Source organism: Tarenaya hassleriana, unplaced genomic scaffold (assembly GCF_000463585.1).
Source record: "Tarenaya hassleriana unplaced genomic scaffold, ASM46358v1 Cleome67, whole genome shotgun sequence".
NCBI lineage: Eukaryota > Viridiplantae > Streptophyta > Magnoliopsida > Brassicales > Cleomaceae > Tarenaya > Tarenaya hassleriana.
Genome location: NW_010969242.1, coordinates 1 through 17,167, shown reverse-complemented (window position 1 = coordinate 17,167; position 17,167 = coordinate 1). Strand labels below are relative to the sequence as shown.

The following is a 17,167-nucleotide window of genomic DNA, read 5'->3' as shown; positions in this document are numbered from 1 at the left end:
TTTCCCTCGTCATGGTTTTTATCCCACAGGATTTTTCCATGATAAGGTTTTTAACGAGGCAGTCCATACTAGATGTCTAAGGGGGAGTGTTGTAAATATACAAGTAGACATCTAGTGGGATCCATATTATCCAGTAGAACCCATATTATGCTCTTCTTCACTATGAAGAAGCTGACCCTTCTTCACTATGAAGAAGTTCCTTATATTTCTCTATAAATAGGTTAGTGATGTAGTTCATTTGGAACATACGAAATACGAAGAACATTTTCTCTCATCTCTCTATTATACTCTTTCTCTCTCTAGAGCATTCTCTCTCTTGTTTTTCGTCTTTAGTTTTCAACAATATATTTATTATCAATAATTCTCCGAACATAATACAATTCACAGGAAATATTAATTGATGAACAAAGGCATCACTAAAATTACATATTTCAATATCAATTGTTAAATGAATTCAAGTCTCCTTACACTTACTTTTGCAAATAAAACCTTAAACAATTAAGATAATTTTTTGCATAATTCATATAAATATTCAATACATGCAAGGTCACGATTCCATCAAGAGAGAAACCAGACCATTATTACTTGCGTAGATACTCGTAACATCCATTAGATATTGTATAACGTTTTAGATCTCGAAGTACTTCAACACTTTTCCGGCAGAACCCAGCGGCTCCTCCGCACGCTTTGTATTATACTCTTGGAGGGTGAGCTCACGGTATTTAGGAGGGTTATTTTCGGACAGAAGCTCTTTGATGGGTCCGTACACTTTCGGATTAGGGTTGAGACTTGTGTTGAAGAAGCATCCCACTGAAATCCTCGGCCCGACTTTGTTCGCAAGCACTCTGTGCTCCACACTCTTGTACTTGTCGTTTGTCAAAAGCTGAAGAGCCCAAACACACAGCATATAAAACATAAACATATATATATATATGTGTATTCTTTAACCTAGTCCGCTTTTGGGCTGAGTTCAGTTTATACATGGCCTGTTGATATACCTGCATGAAATCTCCGATGTTAACAACGAGGGCACCTGAAATAGGTGGAACGAAGATCCAGTAGTCGTCGTGGAGAATCTGAAGGCCGCCGATATGGTCTTGAAGAAGCATTGTGATGAAAGAGTTGTCAGAGTGCCTCTTCAATCCCAATGTTACATCGGGCTGTGGACAAGAAGGGTAATAGTGGCAAAGATATGCCATAGCATTTGCACAATCCATGTCCTTTAGGTAGTCACTTGGTAACCCCAGAGATTCAGACAGTAGCTCAAACATCAATTCTCCACATTTCTTCACTTCCTCAGAGAATTCCATCAAACAATCCCTAAATACGAAACAAGATCAAAACGATATCAATCTTCACAATCACTTGTCTAAACGCAAATAGTGTTTTAATGAAGAAATCACCTGATAGCATGAGGAAGCTCTTCGGGACGGGGCGGGTTGGGTGCCATCTGGCAATGGAAACTATCTTTCCAAGATGCAAGACCGGATTTCTGAATATCAAAGTTCGATCTGAAGGCCACGTTCTTGGACACATCTCGCGTAAAGTACTTCATCTTCTCTTCATGGTCTTGTTCGTGAAACCGTCGTGTTCCGGCAATGATTCCATCAAGAACACTCTGGGGAATCCCGTGGTTGATCACCTGGAAGAACCCCCATTTCTCTGAAGCCTCTCTAACGTCCTCAACGACGTTCTTGCGTGCAATGGGGTCGTTCTTGATGCCTTGGAGGTCTATGACGGGAACGGAGTAGCGTGGATCGGATGAAGGAGGCTGTTTGCTTTCCAAAAAGTCCCGCGGGAGATGAAAAATCGGAGGGATTTGAGCGATGCCAGCGTCTGCGAGGACTTTTACGCTCGCACCCGCTGCTTCGAAAGCTTTGATCTCGCGAATCCGATCGAACTCAGCCATGGTGGTCGGTCGATGATGCCGTGATGAAAATGGTCTTCCTTTCCCTCAAAATGCACGAGGAAACTTGAAGAAAAGGCCACACAAAGAACACTTTAATATACGCTTGGAAGAGTTAGGGCAATGACTTGTACTGTATGGGTCAACAGGCGCATTGATTTGGCAATAAAGTTGATTCTCCACCCCTACCACACATTATGTTGGACCAAAGAACAAACAAAAATTTTCAATAGTATTAATATTTTTTTATTTTAAAGTTAATGTAAACATGACATTTAAATGACATGTGGATACAATAACAAAAAATGGAACTTTTTTTCTTATACAAAGCTAGATTATATTCCAAATAAAAAATTTAATTGGGTAATAAAATAAATTTTGCATAACAATATTAGTGGAACGAATAAAAAAATTATATTGAGAAAAGATGTACAGAATTTTTAGAAAAACCGTATTGTTTAGATTAATAGTATAAATATTGAATAGAAAAAAAAGACAATATAAATAATAGCTATGAAAAACGGAATTTGAAAACAATGGTAGAAACAGTGAGAAAAAAATAGAAAAATATTTTGAATAATAAGCTACTGAGATTAGAAATGAAAAAAAAATAACAATAGAATAATATTGAAAAATAAAAAGTGAGTAGTTGACAAAAAGGAAATTACTTGGAGATGAAATATTACAAAAGAAAATTTCATGGAAACTAATAGAAATATAAAAAAAGAGAATTATTTTGTTTTATATTTTTAACTTTTTTAAATGAGTATAAACGTGGATTGCATCATAAATATCTAGATTAAATTATTAATATATATATATATAATAAAAGATTTTCCAACATATTTATCGACCAAACATTTTAAATTCAATAAATAAAGTTAATACTATATGAAAATTGACTCATATCTGTATTTTATCTATTATATTCATTTGTTAATTATATATCCGAAAATATTGATTTTCATTACATTTATTATTTATATTTCAAAATTAGTTAGTGCGATGTGGAATTCAAATGACCGCATATTTGGAAAAGGCCAACCACTTTACTTTTTTGCCATATTTGATAGTGTTCTCAAATACATGAGACTTTCTTTAAATGGACCACACATACCTACACGTGTAACTATTATGGACGCACACTCTACCCCATAAAGATATTTTTGCACAGATTTCGGAAACCAATTGTTTTTTGCCATTTTGAAATCTCATTTGTGTTCCCATAACCATCTGCTATAAGTGGGCGAGCTCAGCGGACCCATACCAAATTTTAATTGGGGGCATGGACATATGATAATGTATATATATATCCAATAAAAAAATAAATTATACAAAGATATTTTTTTTAACAGCACTAGAGGCAGGTTGGTTCGTGAATGAATCTGATAGGGTCTTCACTTCAATCGTAGGAAGTAGAGAGGACGGCATTTGGATACCGTATGGCACATGCAACAAGACGAACTGCGTCAGAAAAGGGGTGTGGCCATGAAGAGGTTGGGCTGGTTTTGTTTGAGCTGCCCGAACTTCTCTTTTGGTACCAGACACCGGTGCCAATCGCGCCGATATGAACTCAAATTTGGCTTGGAAGTTTCGGATTTGGGCTAGAGTTAACCCAACTTTTTTCTGTTCTATAAAACCAAATCCAAAACCTGACTCTATAAGCTTTGAATTCAATTCACATCCGTCGGATCACTCAATTTTTTTTATCAGATTTCAGGCCGACCAGAAATCGGATTTAACCCCGACTCAAAAATCCGAATTTTTAATCGAAAAATTTAGATCAAAATCTGATATTTTTCTCGTGGGTTTGGGTCAACTTTGTGCTTCAAACTTCGCGACTAAATTGACAACTCTACTATAAAATAATGATTCATCAATCTTATCGCAAATTTTTATATAAAATAATATAAGTATTATAAGGGGAAATTTGTGGGAAAATAACCTTTTTATGCTGATAATATAAATAATATTTGGTAAAGAAAGAAATCATAGAACAATAGAAAAGAAAATTTGAAAAAAAGTACATAAACAACTGTGTTATAAAATAGGGAAAATCGTATGTTAATATATGAATTTGTAAAAAAAATCTCAGATAATTATACGAATTAAAAAAACCAAAAAAACTATATGAATTTTTATACTAAAACCTAAAATTTTAAAAATACCATGTCATGGTTGTTTTTAGAATCTTTTAAAATTTAGAAATTAATTTTATAGTTGTTTTTTTGGAGGTGATTAAAAGTTCACGATTTGCTTATATTGTTTTTAAAAATTTATGGTTTAATATAGGGATTAGAAAGAGTTTCTGTAATATTCTGCCTGAAATATGACTAAAGCCTTGGATCGAAACAGAGACTTCAGTATAAGCCGGAGACTCAAGTTGAATTAGAACGTTTTGGAATGATTAAAACGGCAGCATTCTTCATCTTCTTCTTCGTTTTGTCTGTTATAAAAGGGGTTGTTAAATTCAGGTTCCTTAGAGCGAATTCCGATAAGCTGTAAGTCCGTGAGTGTTATCCCGTGATAGTGAACGATTTCTCTCTCCTTCGAGACGTAGGTACGATCACCCTGATCGTACTGAACTCGTAATTCCTTTGTGTTCTTTACTTTCTTGTTTGAGTTCTCGGCTCATACTTCGATTCCAATTTCTTGTTCTTCGAGAGAGAGAGACTAGAGAGAGTTTCTGATTCGTGTGTGCGATTGTGGCAGAATACATCCTTTCGCAATTATAAGTGGTATCAGAAACTGGTTGCGGGGCAAGCACACGGAAGAAGTTGAGGATCGATCGTGAAAGGTTCGCAAGCAAGAGAGCAAAAAGAAGATGGCGATTCCGATACAGAAGCTGGACGTGGAAAAGTTCGATGGAAAAAATGATTTCGTGCTTTGGAAGGAAAAAATTCAGATCAGATTGGAGATAATGGGACTTCTTGAAGATAATCCTGAGAATTGGAAACAAACTCAAGATGAAACGCTTGGGATGGAGGAACAGACTCCTCGAGGTGGATCGACAATGACAGAATCAGGTTTGGACTCATCATGTACATCAGGTATTGGCTCTGTGGTTACGAGAAGTTCGACTGGAGGAATATATCTAAAGAAATCTGAAAGTAGAACCTACCAAGAAAGAGCAGAGAGAAGTAGGAAGGCTCGAAATCTAATAGTTTTGCTGCCTTGCTGATCAAATCTTAAGAAAAGTAATTCAAGAGAAGACGGCTTATTCGATCTGGAAATCACTGGAGCGCATGTTCTTGTAGCAATCATTGCCAATCAGAATGTACTTGATGCAGAGGATCTATGGTTTTAGGATGAATGATAGGAAAACGATTGAAGACAACTTAGATGAATTTCAGAAGATACTTTCAGAGCTACAGAGTTTGCAGGTTAAAATCGAAGAGGAATATCAGGCAATATACCTGTTAAACTCACCTCCATCGGCCTATGATTAATTGAGAGAAGTGTTAAAATACTCAAGATCAACAATAACTCCTGAAGAAGTTAAGGCAATGGCTAGATCCAAAGAAATGGAGCTCATAGCCCAAGGAAAGATAGGAAAATGACAAAGTGAGAGACTACATGTTAGAGGAAGATCACCTCACAAGAACAAATATGGGTACAAAAAGAATTTCTCAAGATCCAGAAACAAGGACCCGGAATGTTGGCATTGCGGGAAGAAGGGTCATCTTCGAAAAGACTGTTATGCGAGAAAAAAGGAGATGAACCATAGGGAATCTGAAAGGAAAAAGCGGATACAGTAAAGGGAACTAGATTTTGGAGGTTACTTCATTTGTAGGATGTAATTACCCATTTGTCTTTAATTTTCATGTTATTAATCTGAAGTTCTCATTATCGACAAAACAGAAGCTTTGACAATGCCAGACAGAGATGCTGCAAATGAGTGGGTAATGGATTCTGGTTGTACATTCCACATGTGTCCAAGAAAATAGTGGTTTATTGATACAAAGGATGAACCAACAGGAGTAGTAATGATGGGAAACAACTCCACATGCAGGATAAGAGGAGTTGGTTCAATAAGGCTTCAAACACAAGTCCGGTATGTACCTATTTTACGAACAAGCCTTATTTCCCTTGGAACTTTGGAATCCCAAGGATGTTGGTACAAGTTAGAGGAAGGTTTGTCTAAAGGTGATTAGAGGCTGCAGAACAATTCTAAAAGGAATGTTGAAAAATGGGTTATACATTCTAGAGAGAAAAGCAATTACAGGGGAAGCAAATAAATCTTCTGTACAGCAAGACAAGATTAAGATTTGGCATAGTAGACTCGGGCATGTCTTACAAAGGCATGGAAATTTTGGCAAAAAAAGGAGCCATTGATAATGCAGAGGTGTCGAATCTCAAGTTCTGTGAAAATTGTATCTTAGGCAAGTCACATAAACTAGTGTTTGGTACTGGACAACACAACTCCGAAGGGGTATTAGACTACGTACACTCAGACTTGTAGAGGTCAACATCAACAACTCCTTCTTTATCAGACCGCATATACTTCATGACCTTTGTCGATGATCACTCCAGAAAAGTCTGGATATTCTTCCTGCGATCCAAGGATGAAGCTTTCGACAAATTCTTGGAATGGAAGACGTTAGTGGAAAGACAAACAGAAAAAAAGCTAAAAGTCCTAAGAACGGATAATGGACTGGAGTTTTGCAACAGAAGGTTCGACGAACATTGTAGAACTCAGGGAATTTTGAGGCACAACACATGTGCATACATGCCACAACAAAATGGCATTGCAGAGAGGATGAACCGCACCATCATGGAGAAAGTGAGATGTGTCTTATCCGAGTCAGGTTTGCCTCAAGAATTCTGGGTTGAAGCTGCTTATGCAGCAGTGCACATTATAAACATATCACCCTCCACAGCAATCAACTTCAAGGTTCCAAATGAAATCTAGTCCGGAAAAGGAACCAGCTATGGACATCTCAGACGTTTTGGGTGTATAGCCTATGTTCACAGTGATCAAGGCAAACTTCTTCCAAGAGCAAGAAAAGGAGTGTTTGTGGGATACCCGATAGGAACTAAGGGATATAAAATCTGGTTCACAGAGGAAAACATAGTAGTGATTAGCAGACACATAAAGTTTGATGAAGAAATGGTCTACAAGGACCTAACTCAGAATGCCACAGGAGACAAAAAAAGAAGCACCTCATCAGATACTGAAACTGGTAAGTATGGTCAGATTCCTATCTTAGTAGAAAATCAGAACTTAGGAAGAAATGAGAAGCAAGGTGGAGTAACCAGACCACCAAAAGAGCTAAAACCCTGCTTCTTAATGAATTCACCGAATCTTATATTCTAATGCCTTGGTGACTGTTTTAAGCCATAGAGGGATCTCTTGAGAAGACATATGTGACACCCGTATCCCGATTCCCGTTGCAGGATGTGCCACATGGACGAAAAACAAATAAAATAATGCAAACCAAAAATACGGGAATTTTAAAACTTTTTAATATCAAACACGCAGCGGAAATTAAATAACATTTAAGTCTCAAAACACTCATGTCCGAATTAAAAAGGTATAATCATACAAACATGGAAATCGTTTTCTATCGCTTAAATTATTCAATGAAAGCAAAGCCCGTACACGATGCTGTCTCTTGAAGTCTTCGTCGCCTCAAACGTGCTACTCGTGCTCCTCGTGATCTGAAAAAAAGGTGAAACCACGAGGGCTAAGCCCAACTGCTTAGTGAATAACCCGGGTTGGATCCGGTAAACCCGTTCCCAACGAGAACGATATTAAAACGATAAAACATCATCGTATCAATTCCCGTATGGCTTCACACCATCGGGTCAGCCGTAAACCCTGGTCACTTCTTATGACCAGGAGCGCCTCTCACGCCCGTCACATCTCGTGACGTTGGCCGTCGCTTCTCACGACAATCAAGTATGTATGGTTTCACACCATAGAATTAGCCGTAAACCCTAGTCCCATCGCATGACTAGGAGCGCCTCTCACGCCCGTCACATATCATGACGTTGGCTCTTGCTTCGCGCAACAATCAAATCCCGTATGGCATCGCACCATAGGGTTAGCCGTAAACCCTAGTCACATCGCATGACTAGGAGCGCCTCTCACGCCCGTCACATCTCATGACGTTGGCCGTTGCTTCGCGCAACCATCAATGCGCTTCACACGCACGTCACTTCTCATGACCCATCGGAGAATAAAACTCAAACAACATACAACGATTCTCTCGGTATGTGTCGCACATCTCACCACGCATTCAATTGATTAATTTATTCCAATTCTTCCCCTTTTCATTTTTGTCGTGTCCCACCTCGTTCTTCACATAGTTGGATCGATTCCTAGGTTTATATTTCATTCTGAGGTCTTTTTGGCTCAATTTCATTACTTTCTAGTTTGGACCGGTCGGTGCGGACGTTCCCAGGGTCTAGACCGATCGTTCCTGGTCATTTCGGTTATTTTCGGTGCTTTCTGGGTCTGGACCGGTCGGTCCAGGCCATTTCGGACCGTTCCGACATTTTCAGGGTCTGGACCGGTCGGTCCAGAGCCTGAACAGATCGCGATTTCGCGATTTTCGTCCCAGATTCTGGTCCGACTTCGTTGGTTCATAACTCACTCGTTTCTTGTCCAAATTAAGTGCCGTTTGTTTCTAAATGCTCCTTGAAATATCCTCTTTTGATTCCAACTAACAATTTATTCAAATATCACACCTATGGCCCGAAAGTTTCGGACTCAACATGCTTCTGCGTTTTTCTCTGCAATTTTACAGTTTTTCTCCGATTTTTAACCTTTCATATCTTGCTCGTTTCTTCACCAAATTGAGTGTCGTTTGTTTCTATGTGTTCATTGCAACTTTCACTTTCTAATCATGCCCAAGTTTAATTGAATTAATACCATAATAACGATGAAAACGAGCTCACACAGAGGCAACTCGAGCCGCTCACATTGCTTAGATTCGGATCTGAGTTTTGGCCGGATTTGATGGCGGTTTTCGGCGAATCCGATGACGGCGACCCTCCTAGACCTTCTGAGGCTGGTCCTCTTTGCGCCCACGAGCTCCTTTCCCCGTTCCTTCCTCTCCTTCCCCTTCCTCTCCTCTCTTTTCTCTCTTCCTTTCCTCTGCAACTTTTTTGAACAACAATGGCTGACTTGCCCTCTTCTGGGGAGTTTTAGAGAGGAAGGATGAGCTTTTGCGCGCAGGGAAGGGTTGGCAATGAGCTGACATCTCCCACTACGGCTGGGGTCGGGTTAGGCGGCTATTAGACTCCTTTTGACGCATGCATGTCGCGTCCAATAATGTAAGTTCGACAAATAGTTTCTTTCGCCTGGACCGGTCAGTCCAGACTTTCTTTTTTTTTTTGCCGATCGGTCTCGCTATGGCTCAGACCGGTCGGTCTAGACCTATTTGTTTCCTTCTTTTTGTCGTTTTCTCGTCTCGTTCGCTCGGGGTGGTTTTTCGGGCCTTTTCCCAACACTTTGTGGCCCATATTTTAAGGTTTAGTACCCGTTTATTTAATTATTCTTCTCCGATTTTAATTAAATATCCCAAATCGGATTCGGGTTATTACACATACCTTTTGTTCTTCTCCAGGTTTCTGAAAACCTTCACGTTGCTCCATGTATATTTGTTCCTCCAATGTACCATTCAAGAACGCAGTTTTTACGTCTAACTGATCAAGCTCGAGGTTCTTATGAACCATTGTTGACAGTAACACTCTGATGGATACATCTTTTACTACCGGCGAGAAGATTTTTGTATAATCCACTCCTTCCACTTGTGAGAAGCCCTTAGCCACTAGTCTTGCCTTAAATCCGGGTTTTTCAACTCCTGGAATCCTTGGCTTGAGTTTAAAAACCCATTTACAGCCTATTACTTTCTTTTCTCTTGGTCGGGATGTTAGAATCCAGGTCTCATTCTTATGCAATGAATCCATTTGCTCAACCATTGCTTGTTCCCATTTTGACCAGTCTCTGTAGTTCTTGCTTCTCTGTAGTTCTTTGGTTCCTCGATTTCAATATCTTCTGAAATTGACAATGCAAATGCTGTTGTTTCTTCATTCCTGTATCTAGCAGGTGGTCTTCTTACTCTTTTCTCTCTGTCTCTTAGCAGGACATAATCGATCAGCTTTTGCATTTCTTCTTTTGGAGGACTTCCTCCTGATGCATTTATCTCTCTCTGTTCTGCTTCAAACTCATCTGTTTCAGCTGGTACGTTGGAGGAACAAATATACATGGAGCAACCTGAAGGTTTTCAGAAACCTGGAGAAGAACAAAAGGTATGTCTTCTCAAGAGATCCCTCTATGGCTTAAAACAGTCACCAAGGCATTGGAATATAAGATTCGATGAATTCATTAAGAAGGAGGGTTTTATCAGGAGCTGTTTTGATCCATGCGTTTATTTTAGGAAGGATAAAGAAGGTTGTATGATGTACCTGATGGTGTATGTTGATGACATGCTAATTGGTGGGAAAGACAAAACAAAGCTGGTGAGATTAAAGGAAAGTTTAGGAACATAATTTGAAATGAAGGACCTAGGACCGGAAAAGAAAATGCTGGGAATCACAACAACTCGAGATAGGTTTGTTGGATCACTAGTTCTAACTCAGAGAGACTATCTGAAGAAGGTGCTGGCAACTTTCAACATGGAAGACTCAAAACCTGTTCAAACACCTCTAGGCTCTCATTTCAGATTATGTTCGAGAAGGAACCCAGAAGAATTTGATCAGAACTTTGCAAATTCAATTCCTTATGCAAATGCAGTAGGAAGTGTGATGTATGCAATGATCGGTACGACCAGATCTTGCATTTCCAGTTGGAGTGATAAGCAGATTCATGGGAAGACCTGAGAAAGAACATTGGGAATATGTAAAATGGGTATTACACTACATCAGGAGAACTACAGAGTATGGTTTGAGGTATCAGAAAACAGAGTCGATGAAGGTTGTTGACTACTGTGATTCGGATTTTGCGGCAGATTTGGACAAGCGAAGATCGTTAACTGGGTTTCTGTTTAAGGTCGAAGGAAATGTTGTCAGCTGGAAGTCTGGTTTGCAGAGTGTGGTGGCATTATCGACGACCGAAGCAGAGTATATGGCTTTGACTGAAGGAGTGAAAGATAAATTATGGCTTAAACTTAAAGGGTTGGTGATGAGCTTGCTTTTGAACAATCTACGGTAGAACTCTTCTGTGACTCTCAACGTGCTTTAGATCTGTAAAACAACAGTGTACACCATGAACGTACAAAACATATTGATGTACGTTTGCACTTTATTAGGGACATCATAGTCCAGAGATCAGTGAAGGTGACTAAGATTCACACTAATGTGAACCCAGCGGATCTCTTGACCAAGACAATTGCAGCAGGTAAGCTTAATACTCTGTTAGGCTTACTAAAACTGACAGATACGTGATGAATGTCAGAAAGGGAGAGAGGAAAATGGTTCGAAGTATGAGACAGAGCCATGTGTTTCAGGCAAGGTTGAGATTTGTAGTATTCTGCCTGAAATATGACTAAAGCCTTGGATCGAAACAGAGGCTTCAGTATAAGCCGAAGACTCAAGTTGAATTAGAAGGTTTTAGAATGACTAAAACGGCAACATTCTTCATCGTCTTCTTCGTTTTGTCTATTATAAAAGGGGTTGTTAAATTCAGGTTCCTTAGAGCGAATTCCGATAAGCTGTAAGTCCGTGAGTGTAATCCCGTGATATTGAAATATTTCTCTCTCCCTCCGAGATGTAGGTACGATCACCCTGATCGTACTGAACTCGTAATTCCTTCATGTTCTTTACTTTCTTGTTTGAGTTCTGGGCTCATACTTCGATTCCAATTTCTTATTCTATGAGAGAGAGACTAGAGAGAGTTTCTGATTCGTTGTGCGGTTGTGACGGAATACATCCTTTCGCAATTACAGTTTCTATATTTATTTCGAATTTTTAAAGTTCGTGTATTAATTTATTTAAGGTTTTTTAAAAAACATATGTGTATTAATATGTGATTTTTTTCTATAAATAATAAGAATAAAAATAATACTATGAAATAAAAGATTAAAAGATGAATAGAAAACTGATTTTGTATTAAAGTGATTTCTAATATGTGTAATAAATTATTCATATAAATATTTATTTATAGACTTGTAGATGAATATGATATATATTAATTAAATAGATATATATATATATTAATTTAATGGTAAATGGAAAATATGTATTAACGAAAGTAGTGGGATAATGAGAGGATTGCTATTTCATATATATTTGGAAAAATCGCCAAAAAGTTCTATAATGTGTTTTCGTATTAATGATTAATATTTGTACATCAAATAAATCTTATATACATTCAAATTGACGAAACAATTCATATATTTTAAAAAATGTAAACAACTTTCTAATCCAAGTTCGCAATTAATTGTACCGGGACTTTTTGTATTTTAGTGTTTGTCCAACTCAACATATTTAGGTGGTGACTCAGCTATATATGTTTCACATTTTGGGATTTAGGGTTTTCATACATGGTTTTTTCTGGTTTTGGTTGTAAGGGCCCGAGAGGGGAAAACTCTCGTTAATCAATTTTCTTGGGTTGTATTTGATTTTTTGGAAATCAATACAATATATCGGTTCTTGTTCTTGTTCTATCTGGATTTTCTGTTACCAAGACATTAACACCATCCGATAAGATCGTCTAGATTTTTTATCATGAAACATGTGGGTGGCTGCTTCGGTGTGACAACCCGGGTATCGAGGGTATCGACGAGGGCGGGGAGTGATCGTCGGTGCAAGAGGCACAGATAAGGGGCGGCTCCTGACAAGGCTTCTAGGCAGGGGTACATGGATAAATCGAACGCACCAAAATGAGAGAGATCCGAGGGCTGTATAGGTATGAGACTACACAACCAAAGATAACTTAAAAGAATTGATTGAGCTACTCATACCAACAAGATGCATCTACCTTTTCGGTTACCTATCTCGAGAGAACTCCAAAATTAAATGTGTTTACTCTAGAGTAGTCTTAGAATGGGTGGCCTCCTGGGAAGTACTTTTCAGAATGTGTATAACTGAGGGTAAAACACGCTAAAAGGTCTTGTGTTGGTGTGTGACAGGAAGCTCCATCATTCTGTAGCAGTCTCAAGGCGTTACAAATGGTATCAGAGTTGGTTCTCTCCTAATACAGTGTGGTTCGAGGATGAAGCATGCGGAAGTTGGTGGGCATGTGATAGCCCGGGTATCGACGAGGGCGGAAGGTATCGCTGGTGCGAGAGGCGATGAGTGCGTGTGAGAGAACATAGACCCAGATCGATCGGTCTATGTATATGGACCAATTGGTCTGGCCAAAGAAGAAGAGAAAGAAGAGAACAAAGACCCATACCGACTGGTCTGTAACTACAGACCAACCGGTCCAGATTCAAAAGCCAACACCGACAGAAGGCAGACCGAATGGAGCAGGTAGAGATCGAGAGGCCTCAGAGTGAAACTGAAGTTAGACCGATCGATCCTGATGATGAACCGACCGGTCCATCGTTGATGCAAAAGCTATGCGAACGTGATACACAGACTTATCGGCTTGATGATAGACCGATCAGTCCGCTGGAGAAATCTGAACTGAATAATTCGATGGGTAATTCGTTGTGAGATGTGTGACATGACAATGAATGACGCGTTTACCTTTAAAAACCGCCGCGAGAGGCGATGAGTGCGTGTGAGACGCATGGGTCACGTGAGGTGATAATCCACCGCGAGAAGCTACGATTACGTTTAAGACGCATGAGTTATGGGAACGATAATTTCGTCGCGAGAGGCGATGAGTGCGTGTGAGAGGCATATGACCCGTACCATCACGTGAGATGACAAGTATATGACAAATAGTTCTATGATGTGAACAAATATATGAAATATGAGTTTATACATGATTAATGAAATCGTATGTTAAAAATTATCGTTTTAGCACTGTTCTCATTGAAAACAGGTTTACCGGGTTCAACTCGATAATTCATTAAGTATTATGCTTAGTTCTCCGTTGTTGAAAATTTTCAAATCACAAGGAGCACAGGTAGCAGCCTTGACGACGACTTCCACACTGCGACATTATGTACGGGTTTTTGTATTGTATTCAGACTCGGGGTTGTGATCCAAGACTTTTAAGCTTGTGTTAAATATTATCTAGGATGTGTATGGTTTTAACTTGACTGTTGAAATATTTTTAATTCCGTTGTGTTTGAATAAAAAGTTTTAAAAATTCCTATATTTAGTCTCTGATATTATTTTATTGATTTTCGTCTATTTGGTGCATCATGTTCATGGAAAACGAGATACATGTGTTACATCCGGAGTCAATGACAATATGCGGTGTAGGAAGAGAAGAAAAGTTACAGGTTTCTTTGTCTTTCATAGAAAGGATAAAGTGTTTGAATTCATCTTGAGTGGAGGAGATAGTTTTTCCAACACTCATCGCTAATGGGTTGACTTCAAATGTGGGTTTAGGATCCATCAATGATCCTTATTATGCCTCTGCTTCTTGCAGTGATTACACATCGGAACAGATTTGTGTTTGGGGAGTGGGAGCAATGACTTATTCTTCTTTGTGTAATGCGCCATCTCTAGTAGTCCTACAAAACAAATTTCTCTCAGATTCTTCTCTCTTTATCAACATACATACCTTAGATAATGATGGAAGAGTTGTGTGACGCAAGATATGGTAGATAAGATCATTGTATAACACATCGAGAGCAAGGAGGGTGCCAAACACCTCATCTTCATCAGCTCACTGAAGAAAGACCTTCGTATTCGCAGTTGTCGATCGTATCTCCTCAAAGAACATTGTAGGAGCCTTGGAGCTGATTGAATGAATGTCCTTGTTGCTGCAAGGTGAATAGTTTTTTCGTTAATCATGTAAATACGACTTATATTTGATAGAGTTATCACAGACATCTTTGAGAGCATCCAATAAGGTTTTTACAGACTCCATGGCTATGAACGATTGAAGCAGATTGTGATCAAGGGAACCTTGCAAAATGACCAAGGCAATTTGATCATCTTGATGGCAGTTTGCTTTCATCTCTACAGTAGCAGTCCATCGTGGTCAGGTTGCAGCTTCCGGTTCATCGACAAAAGCAATAAACGTGTTGTCACTTGCGGTTCACACAACGAACTTACACAACCACAAACGAGTTAGAACAGTAGGTAAAACTCTTCAAACGTGCACTTGAACCTATACCACACACCAGTGGCGGACCCAGGAGAGATTATGAATGGGGGCAAATAATATACATGCTCTAATTTTAAGAGAAAAAAATAAAAACAAAAGAATAAAAGGGGGCACACACAAAATTTTAACGGGGGCATTGCATTAATTTTGTTAAAATTTAATGTATTTATAACTAAATTAAAATTTTAGATGGGGGCACAGGATGTAATACCCCGAAACTCGGAGTTAATATTTAATTATTTAAAAATAAATAATTAAATAGGGATGTCACTAAATCACCAAAAATAAATAGTACAATGCCGAGGAGAGGCACGAGGATCGTCACACGCGGGAAGGATCGAGAAAGAACAAAAAAAAAGGAAAAAGAAAAAAATAGAGCCTGGTCCGCCGGACCAGGCCTGGTCAGCGGCGGACCACGACTCCGCCGGACTCGGGCCGGACAGGCGGACTGGGAGAAGAAAAATCGAAAAAAAAATATAAACTGAGCCCGGTCCGCCGGACCAACTCCTGGTCAGCCGGACCGGGACTCGACAGTTTTTCCAGCTCGCCATCTTGCGGTCTTGGGACGCGGTTTTCGCCTGAGTCCGCGAGTTGACTGTCGTCCTGCCGCCTCCCACACCTCGAGTAAGTTGCAGGCTCATCCGTGAGCTCAAGACTTAACTCATTCGCCACCTCCCCAACACGAAATCAGCCCTTCAAATCTCTCCCAAAACCATTCGGGTGCAAGGGGAGGAAGAACAAAAACCGGGAGAAAGAGGGAGAAAGGAGACGAACCGAGGCAAGGGGAGCTCGGTGCGACCAAGAGGGACGTGCCCAGACGTGTCCCGGAGCTTCTCACGCCGTGTGGAGCCGCGGGGAACTCTCCCGAGCTCGGACCAACTCAAGAACAAGGTGAGTGGCTTGAGTTGAATTTGTGGGATCTCATTGTCAATGTTTGATGGTGCATTCGAGATTTTCTTTGCGTGTTTGAGACTTAGAACATCTCTAGGGATGTAAATGCATGTTTAATTGGCATTTAGAAGCCACCCCGAATCGATTCGGGTGAGAAAAATCGAGCTGAAATCGGAGAAAACGCGAGGAAGAAGAAGGTTCCAGTCCCGGTCCGCCGGACCATGCGTGGTCAGCTCCGGACCAGGACTGGAAAACACGTGCAGTCCGCCGAACCACGGGAAGAGGAGGCGGACCGAGGGAAAACACACGCCTGGTCCGCCGGACCAAACTCTGGTCCGCCGGACCAGACGTGTTCCGAGCACACGCGGTCCGCCGAGCCAGGAGAAGACGGACCGGACCAAGAAAACGCGTCCTGGTCCGCCGGACCAGCACCTGGTCCGCCGGACCAGACGCGTTCCGAGGAAGCGCAGTCCGCCGAGCCAGGAAGCAGACGGACCGAGTGAAGAACACGCCTGGTCCGCCGGACCAGACCCTGGTCCGCCGGACCAGACGTGTTGAAAGGAACCGCACACCGACGGACCAAAAGAGGAGTCGGACCAGGAGAAGGAAGACTGGTCCGGCTGACCAGACGACGGTCCGCCGGACCAGGATCGGAAACTTGGAAGAAAATGAAGGGTCGTGCTGGGACCTCAAGCACCGGTTCACAACCGGTCTCGGGTCTGGTCCGCGGGCTTGCGCAGCGGAATTGGCGTTCAAAACGATTTTGAACCGCCCACGGACCATGGTTTCGGTGAAGAACCTCTTGGAGAGTAGAACTAACCTTTTGATTCCGAATCAGAAGGTTGTTGCAGATCACAGCTAGGTGTTGAAGCAGCCAACACCCTCTTGAGTAGTCCACACCCTTGGGATGGTTTCCAACACTTGGAAACTTGCTTGCTAGAGCTTGAAGAGATCAAATCTCTTGTGTATGATCTCAAGAACGATTTCTTGAGTTTGGGAGAGTTCCAGAGCAGTCTTGGCTCTTCTGGAGGTTAAGAGTCGGGTTAAGAATGATCCAAATCATTCCTCACGCGTACCTACCAAGAAAAGCCGAGATTTTCGCAATTTGGTGTTTTCAGACGTCCGGTCCGCCGGACCAGGAGCTGGTCCGCCGGACCAGACGAATAAAAACACGCGGGTTAGTTCGGTCA

General features: G+C 40.5%; 1 protein-coding gene across 1 annotated transcript; it reads right to left on the bottom strand.

The window, feature by feature from the left end:
• Window positions 1-413: 413 nt before the first annotated feature.
• Window positions 414-1,973, bottom strand: LOC104800312 (1-aminocyclopropane-1-carboxylate oxidase homolog 1-like). Its single transcript, XM_010523106.2, has 3 exons — window positions 1,404-1,973; window positions 999-1,320; window positions 414-883 (listed from the first exon to the last, which is right to left on the bottom strand). The coding sequence occupies exons 1-3, from the start codon at window positions 1,907-1,909 to the stop codon at window positions 629-631; spliced, it is 1,083 nt and encodes a 360-aa protein (XP_010521408.1). The 5' UTR covers window positions 1,910-1,973; the 3' UTR covers window positions 414-628.
• Window positions 1,974-17,167: the final 15,194 nt, after the last annotated feature.